Source organism: Dipodomys ordii, unplaced genomic scaffold (genome assembly GCF_000151885.1).
Source record: "Dipodomys ordii isolate 6190 unplaced genomic scaffold, Dord_2.0 Scaffold45, whole genome shotgun sequence".
Classification (NCBI taxonomy): Eukaryota; Metazoa; Chordata; class Mammalia; order Rodentia; family Heteromyidae; genus Dipodomys; species Dipodomys ordii.
In genome coordinates this window covers 1936275-1945437 of record NW_012267261.1, presented here as the reverse complement: position 1 = coordinate 1945437, position 9163 = coordinate 1936275, and the positions used below count along the sequence as shown (strand labels likewise).

Below are 9163 nucleotides of genomic sequence, written 5' to 3'. Positions count from 1 at the left end.
ATCAACTCCAAATGGATCAAAGACCTTGAAGTCAAAGCAGACACTCTGAAAACATTACAGGATGGAATAGGAGAAACCCTAGGTCTCCTTGGCTCAGGCCATTTCTTGTCTGAGGGAAGAAACATGTTTAGAAAAAGTAGAATATAAATATGTATCTTATTAGCATTCTTAAGTTTATATGTGGGTGCAGAATAATGAGAAAACTAGAAATAAGGCAGGTTTCTTTACTATAAGGTCTAAGGAATATATTCTATTCATATATGTAAAAAGTTAATGACACTATGAAATGAAGGCATGGGTGGTTCACGCCTGTCATCCTAGCTACTCAGGAGGCTGAGATCTGAGGGTTAGCCTTCAAAGCCAGCCCGGACAGGAAAGTCCATGAGACTCTTACTCCAATAAACCACTGAGAAACCAGAAGTGGCACTGTGGCTTAAGCGGTAGAGTGCTCGCCTTGAGCTGAAGAGCGCAGGGATAGCGCCCAAGCCTAGAGTTCAAGCCCCATGACTGACAAAAAAAAAAAAAAAAGTGGAAGTTTCACTGAAGCAAAAAAAGATAAGGATGAAAGAAAATTCAATGATGAATTTAAAACTAAATGTTTCAAGTTTAGGATTTTATAAAGGTATTTTAAACCATCACCTTACAGAAATGTCAAGATACACTGGATAGTTAAATACAACAAATAAGCTTCAAGTATAATGTACTTAACTGTAAAGGCAAAAGTTTTGAAAGTGGATGAGTAAAAAGATAAAAGGACAGATGCTAGACCCTGAGTTCAAGTTCCCATGCCAACACACACTCTCTCTCTTACACACACATACACTCTCAGGATATATATATATATATATATATATATATTACTGAAAATTAATATTGAGTAAGAATATGGCAGAGATAAATCATTGCAAACTTTCACTTTGTATTTCTTTTTTTCTTGAATGCAAAAGCTTTCTCTGACTTAATATTGGGATGATATTGATTTTTCCCTCAATTATTAGTGACTTGCCTCAGTTAAATAAAATTTATGCTTGGATGTTTACTGTTCAACTTGACAGATTAAGTTTGCTCATTCAAAACAAAAGTAAAAGGTCAAGGAAATTCACAGGTGGCAAAAGATTTTGAGCCCTTACATTTGTGCTTCTAAGCTTTAACAATTTCATTCTAACTTTCAAAGTGTAATAAGCAGGTAAGACCTAAGTGGAAAATGAAAAGCAAACAATAAGAATAAGCAAAAGAATAGAAGGATAATTAATTTTCTCCATCTAAATTGTCCCCCAAATATTATGCCTTAAGGTAAAACACAAATATTAATAACTGTCATTTCCCAAACCTTGACTAACCAATAAGTACATATCACTCTGTCCACTTTGCATCCTCTTTTAAATGGAACAAAGTGTCTTTCAGAGTCTGAGAAGCGCATAATTACACAGACAGGAGTCTTTGGACTTTGATCGTAATTACAGTGTTTTATCCATCCATCACTTGTTGCTTGAGGACTATTCTTGGTGAGTTCTTTAAAGGAGGTAGAAACCCTGTCAGGACAAATTTGAGCTTCAAAACAGCTAATCAGAAACTTGGCTTTCTTGTCCTGAAACCGATTGAAAATTGCCACATTAATCTCCCAATCCATTTGGCTTTTAAGTAAAGTGAGAACATGAAGTCTCTGGAAAGCTGTGTCTTCATCCTTCATTATTACTTGCTACCTTTTGATGGTTTCTACTATGGAATTGCATGTAAATTTGCCTGACTGTAGGTACTAGTTTTCAAAAGTGAATGTACAAACAAGAGAATAATCTGGATTGTGGAATAAAAAACAAATTGTGTTCCTTGATTTTATGCCCAAATTATCAGAGGAAAGCATCCATCTGGAACCAATAATCAACAAAGGACTTTGAGCACAAAAGTCAAGAGCTGTTTCTCCCAGTGTAGTCTGATAACTACTTATTTCCTCTTGTTTATATTGTAATTTCAGACTCCACCAAAACCTATTGGATCTTAGTTGCCAAGTTGATAAAAACATCTCTCTCCATCAGTGAGAAAATCAGAAATGAGAATGCATGTATCTGCAGGTTGCTCATTGTGGTTGGTCCTATGGGCATTTTGAAACTTTTTCTTAAATTGTAACAGTTCAAAGCACTTTTTATTAATCACAACCTATCCATACATTAGATCCTGTTCATAAACTGTAACCACATTCATTTATAACTAACTTTTCCTATCACTTGACTTGCTTCTACTATTGAACATAAACAGAGACACTTGGCTTGTTCCTTTTAATCAATAAAAAAAACTTTTTCATTATGGAGAAAGCTAAATTCTGTTTCCTCACTGTAATGGAGAAATTCCTTATCTCCCATTAGAAATTATAGTATTAAGCCAAACATCAGTGGCTCACACTGTAATTCTAGCTACTCAAGAGACTGAGATCTGAAAACTGTGGTTCAAAGCCAGCTAGCGCAGTAAAGTCCATAAAAAAGCTCTTATCTCCAATTGGCCACCTAAAAGCCAGAAGAAGAACTGTTTTTCAAGTGATAGAGCACTAGCTTAGAGAGAAAAAGCTAAGGGACAACACTAAGGCCTTTAATTCAAGCCCCAGTAGCAACACACACACACACACACACACACACACACACACACACACACACACACACAGAAATTATATTAATCAATTGTTTTGGATGCTGGCATATATCACAATGCTACCACCTTTGGTATATTTTATCTTTTGTTCTTGTAAATCTGGCAGGAAAAAGAGTAATTAAAGGTAATGGATATAGTATTTGCTCTCTGGAATCAGTAGTGGCTAGAAATGGTTACTACCACTAGGTTTGAAAGAAAGAAAGGGTGGAGAGTAGTCACTCTATTTCAAGAGTCTTCAATCTGTGGCAAGGTCCTTCGACAGGACAGAGAGCATTTAACACAAAACTCAATGGGGAGTCAGTCAGGCAAAATAGTATCTGAACTTCTCTCTGAGCGTCCCTCTCTTGCTGACAGACTCCACTCGTTGAACTCATCAGAATAGCAGAGGAGAGAGGATCTGTTAATATATTCTTCAGGAGTGAGCTTGCTGAGGCATTGAATTTAGAAAGAAGGATGATGGCCGATGTGGAAAGTAAGTGGAGGATGCCTAGGACATGACTTTACCTGCCTTTCAGAGAGAATAAGTCCTCATCAGGACCTTCCCAACACCCCTATAAGGACCTACTTAGAAAGCACAGTTAATGAAGTTGACCTTTAAGCTACTAAAGGCATAAAATTCCCAACAAATATGTAATCCTTGCAAGAAATACTTCTTACAATATTTTAGCTTTTTCATGTTTCTTTTGAGTCTCCAATGAAAGGAATACAAAAGATTTACAAGTGGATCACATAGTAATTTATGTTTACTTTTATTTTTAGGCCTTGATAAGCACATTATTTCTAAATTTAATCTTGATTTATATTTACTACTTTAACTGTTCTATTTTTGAAAAGATAACAAAATACTTTAATCTATCCCAGAATATATTAGTTTAAAAATACTACATTTTAGCCTGTGCTGGTGGCTCACACCTATAATCCTAGTTACTTAGAAGGTGAGATCTGAGGATTGTAGTTCAAAGCCAGCCCGGGCAGGAAAGTCCACGAGACTTTTATCTTCAATAAACCACTCAGAAAACTGTCAGTGGTGCTGTGGCTCAAGTAGTAGAGCACTTGCCTTGAGCTGAAGAGCTTAGGGACAGTGTCCAGGCCCAGCGTTCAAGCCCTATAACTGACAAAAAATATAATAATATTATTACATTTTACAAACTAGATGAGATTTCTAAAAGCAAGGGAATATAACATGACCCATTATATCCTACACCTACTGAAGTTAGTTTCTAAAATGTTGAATTTTAGGTTGATTTTAAGTGTCCATCTAATAAGAAAATAAACTATAAACTCAATTGCATGGAGGTTTGGTAATAATGTTAACTAGCTCACTGATTTATTTATTAATCTTGAATGATTTTACCATGCTTTGAGATTTTTGTTAAAATTAATAGTCATATAACAAGTTATCAATTTTGTCCACAAGTTCTTTCTTTATATAAATTGTCAATATCATCAAAAGAATAATATATTAAGATCCATAGTTTTAACTGCCTTTTATATTTTCAGAAAAATTTGGAAAGAACACAACCAAGTACATGATATGTCAGGTGCAAAAAAACCACAAAAAACAAAAATTCGCTCCAAACCTCAAGAACAAACTAGGGAGTATGAAATCTCACTTTCAGTGCAATTACTAGTTTCATGCTCTCTTCTATGTATTAAAACTGACTTTTTGGACATGACATTCAGCAAGTGATGAAAATGCATGTTATTTACTATATTATATGTGAACTGGAATTCATGAATTATGGCAACTTAGAGTTAAAAATACCAAGAAATCCTGCTGTCTAAATTTCTGTTGTTGTTGTTAAGAATCTTTTTCATGACTTCTTTTTAAAGATAAGGTCAAGAAAGATAAATTTAAGTATGTAGATGACTATGATTATGGAATGATTAAATTTGGTCTTTCTTAAAATAGATTTTGTAAACTGAGAACCACAAGGTTGCTTAGAAAAACCAAGTCAAATCCATTCACTCATTGAGCACCAGAGTGAGAATTTTTCAGTATTTGCACTGACAATGCATAGTACTATATGAATTCTTTATAATAAATTTCATTTATTCACTAAGAGGGATAAAATATGATAATTTTTTAAGTTTTTGAAAAATAATTAAAATATTTGTGAAAAATGTCTGCTATTAAATATATTATGAGGAATTAAGTAAACATTGTAAGTATATCTTTGCTTTGCTCTCTTTTTCTTCTCTCCCTCCTTCCCCTCTCCTTCTCCTTCCGTCTTTCTTTCTTCCTTCCTGTCCTGCCTGCTTTCCTTCCTTCCTTCCTTCCTTCATTTTCTTCTTTCTTTCTCTTTCTCTTTTTCTCTCTTTCTTCCTCTCCTTCTTTCTTTCTTTCTTTTTCTTCCTTCCTTTTTTCTTCCTTCCTTTCTTTCTTTCTCTTTCTGATAAAGCTTCTCGATATAGTACAGGCTACCTTTCCTGTCTCTCCTCTCAAGTACTAGATTTCAAGTGTTTGTTACCATGTCTGAGATTCTTACTCACTGGCTCAGTAGCAAACATTTTTTTCTTTTCCCTAAATCATTTAATGAATAACTTTTTATTATAAATGAGAGGAACATAGTGCAGTCCCAAATAATTCATTACAAAAATGGGTGCTTCCTGATCCTCCTGAACTACAGTCCCAGCTCCCCAACTTCAAATCACACTCACCAGAATTCGAGTTCCAGGAAGTTGAAGAAAATTTAAACTATGGAAAAAAATACTACTACTGTCCAGAATTTTATAATATTGTAAAAAGAGAAATTATATTTACTCCACGAGCTAGCATGTTGTCAAAGCAATATGAAAAGTCATTTCTTTATTAATTTATGCATATGGGCTTCTGTCACACAGCACTAGAAATTCCTCCACACCAATATCTGCTAGTCAACAGAAAAAAGTTTCAGTAAAATTGTTGTGGATTCAAGTATCTACTTTAGGAAAGACTTTGAAGAGAAACATAGAGCTGATGTTCCCTCACAATTACATTCTTAGAAATACAATTTCAAAAGATAACTTTGTGATTAGAATAATGTTGAGGACAAGACCATCTTTGGTATTGCTTTTTATTATTTTTTTTAACCAACGTCCATTCCCAACTCCACATCATCTAAGAAGATAAACTCCAAGACAACTTTTTTTTAACTAACACCGCTGTTTATAGCAGACAACAAGCTGGGTATCAAGTACACCAATCACATTTCCCATTTCAAACTTTTAGACCAACCACAACCTAGATTCTTTCTTGCCTTCCTTTCCTCTTCTTCTCTTTATTTTCTACCTGTCTTCCCCATTCCATTAGCTTTCCTGGCTTACTTGTTCTCTTCTCCTTTCTCAAATAGCTCACCAGAAAAGTCACATGAAGAGAATAGTATCTGCATAGTCCTAAACATTAGTGTTTTTACATGGTAGCAAATCATGCTAATGAAAGTGGATCACAAGTCTTTCCTAATCCGCTAGGCAATAGCACAGTTACTGAGTCCCAGCCAGAGCTACTCGACTCCACTTCTAGTATGAAGTTCCAGTAGGCACAGGTGGCAAATGTCAGTTTAACCCCTTTCAAACCCTGCCATTTTTACAATCAGGAGACCTCTCTCATAAATTGCATAAAGTACAAACTTACATCAAATCTATTGTTAAATTAACAACATCACACTGCTTCGTGCGACTTTGAATATCTCTCATAACTCTATGACTGGAAAACACTGTTCAGATTTCATTTACCAGTTTAAAAATAGCAAACTCTAATTTAAAACAGTCTCCCCTCATACACACACACACACACACACACACACAAATTGTTCACTCTAATATTCCTTGTCAGTGCTAGGCAAATATTTCTTCTTGAAAACACAAATAAAATTCAGTAGAATCACAGGTTTCAAAAGTCAGATTTGTCAGAAGATGATATTTGTTATTAAACATTTTTTCAAAAAGAAAACATTTCTTGGAGCTAAAATGACAAACCACCATCTGTTCTAAGTAACAATGGCTATTTATCAATTTTAACATGTAAGTCAGAATTATCCAGTGTTTATTTTGATTTGAAGGATTTTCCATAGATCCTTCAATCTCTACCCAGTAAAATTTCTTTTGTGGCTGATACTGAGAAAAGCATTTATTGTATTGTAAACATCTTAAAATATTATGATAACTTTAAAAAATAATAAGTGACCTCAAATATCGTTTCTTTGTAAATCCAGAGAAATCCAAGGAGAAATCTAGAAGAGAAGCCCATAGACCGCTTGAAGTTTACCTAAAGTACAAAATAGTATCACTTTGTTTAGTAAACAAGAAGGAAGTCCCACTTTTATGAAGCAGAGACATTCATTACACACAAGGTACTCCAATTAAGTTTTTATAGAAGTATGTCACATTCAAACTCACCGCTGGATGTAAGGGTCGGGGCAGTACTGTAGGGGAGCACACCGTGACGTTTCAAAATTCATTTCCTTCAACTCTCTTTGATATCAACAAATGGAGAGCAATTATATAAAACATACACATATACCTGTGTATATGTAGATATATGGCCAGGAGGCTTAAAGCATTAGGGTCAGATGCCATCAGATATAGAAGTTCAGACACTTCCCCTTCCTCACCCCCTCTCTCCCATTCCACATATTTGCAAAGAGGTGGAGCCTTTCTTCAAGTTAGCCAATGAGATTCCTCAAGTGACTAAAACATCACAAACAGTTGATTCTTACCAGCTGGGCATCCTCACTAAAGTTGTTCTTCCCTTTCTTCCACGGCTTTAGAGTCCTTGACATACAGTGGCCACACTTGCTGGCAACTTGGAGGCATCTCTGAACTTCTGATCTCTCTCCTGATTGGATGTTGGCTTGAATGGCATCAGAGTTTAATTTCAGCAGCCTGGACTTTTATAACAAGTCTGAGGAATGGCCATCTCCCTCCAGCTAAATTACATTTCCTTGGGTTTGGATACTGAGTTGATTTGATGGTATCTGTCCACTCTTCTGGGGATAAAAAAAAGTTTTGCAAAGCTGTTTAAGAAAGTGTGTGTGTGTGTGTGTGTGTGTGTGTGTGTGTGTGTGTGTGTTTAATCTGTCTTCCCTCCCCCGCTTCAGCCACCCTTTCAGCCAACCGCCTGTTGTGGTCACAATCTCAAATAGCAAAGACAGGGAAATTCCTTGATTATATTTAACCTAGAACTCGGTCTTCCTCTTAACTAAGAGAAAAAGATATCCATTCACATCTCTTTAGAAATTTTGCCTGCCCTAAATAAAATAACCTTTATCAACTTGTTTAAATATCCTACCTTATACACACCTCTACATATATGTAATAATTTTCTTAACACAATTTTAAGACAGGAAATCATATAATTTTTTTAGAATATTTTGAAGTTGACCACATAATTTCATAGTTCCTATGAATGAAAGCATTTTAATTTATTTCACTCTCTATCAGTCTCACTCACTCTTAGGTCTCAATTTTGCTCTGTGGTGTGGCTTTGACATGCTCTACTTTGGAATAAAACTTATAGATTCAAGAATTAACATAGTACCAGGAAAAGTCTACATTCCAAATAACCACCTTCCTTTCTACATGTGCACTGTAAACAAATCTTAGTTCTTGAAATTTAGGAATTGAATGAAATATGATTCAGGAGCTAATTTAGAATAGAGTCCAACAAGGAAAAAAAATGATTCCAAGTGTCACTAACATGACAAGTAAACATATTCCATCAGTCCCCAAATCACAGGGCACCTGTAAACTCATGACATCAGTAAATGCCAGAGTTGTGAGACAATCTGCAGTCCTTTTCTGAGAAATCTGACATTTCCCTATAAGAAATTCTGGTTCAAAATGTGTTCATAAAGATGTTTTATTTGTTGCTTCAGCCAGGGAGAAGCTATTTAAAACTTGACATTCTCTTCCTTTACTTAGCCTGAGAGTGTCTAACATCTGTGAATTGTGAAATTCACAAACATGCTGGCCTGAGCCCCAGCCAAATCAAACAGCTTGTTCTACAAAATGTGAAATTCAAAGGGAAGATCACTTTGCTAATTAATTATAGATTTGTTCATTGGAATTAAAATGTTTGGCTTTCTTCCCTGCTATTAGCAGATAGTGGTGACCGAAATACACAGTTCTTAAATTGTGAATAAATAATTGCCTATGGCCATGGTCATAGCCAAGGGGCTCTACCACAGAAATCTTTATATTTTCCTATTTGTAAACTGAGTTCTCAGAATACAGAGGAAGGAAGATCTCAAGTTTGAGGCCACCTTAGACTATGTAGCAAGACTGTACTTCAAAATTCCAAAGACATGGAGTTTGTCTGAGTGGCTGAATGTTTACCTAGCACACATGAGGCCCTAGATTTAGTTTCCAGTACTCTTGAGAAAAAAAATGTGAAAAAGTGAAATGATGATTTCAAGGGCAGTATCTCAAAACTTACTGTGCCTAGGAGACATCTTAATGTGGATTCTGGCTCAGTGGTCTGACATGAGCCTGAGACATTGCATTTGAAATAACACTTTCCCAAGTTGTGCAACTATGGGTGTCC

The 9163-nt window shown here is 35.3% G+C and overlaps 1 protein-coding gene across 4 annotated transcripts in view; it reads right to left on the bottom strand.

Moving 5' to 3' along the window:
* Tp63 (tumor protein p63) overlaps positions 1-7628 on the bottom strand; it is a 211459-nt gene extending 203831 nt beyond the window's left edge. For 3 of the 4 annotated variants that reach the window (XM_013019339.1, XM_013019343.1, XM_013019344.1), the window contains exon 1: positions 7018-7168. In XM_013019339.1, the coding sequence (XP_012874793.1) occupies positions 7018-7079 (62 nt within the window). In that variant the 5' untranslated portion in view covers positions 7080-7168. Of the gene's footprint in view, positions 1-7017 lie in introns of all 4 variants that reach the window. The other variant, XM_013019345.1, reaches the window with a different exon arrangement.
* Between the last annotated feature and the right edge of the window lie 1535 nt (positions 7629-9163).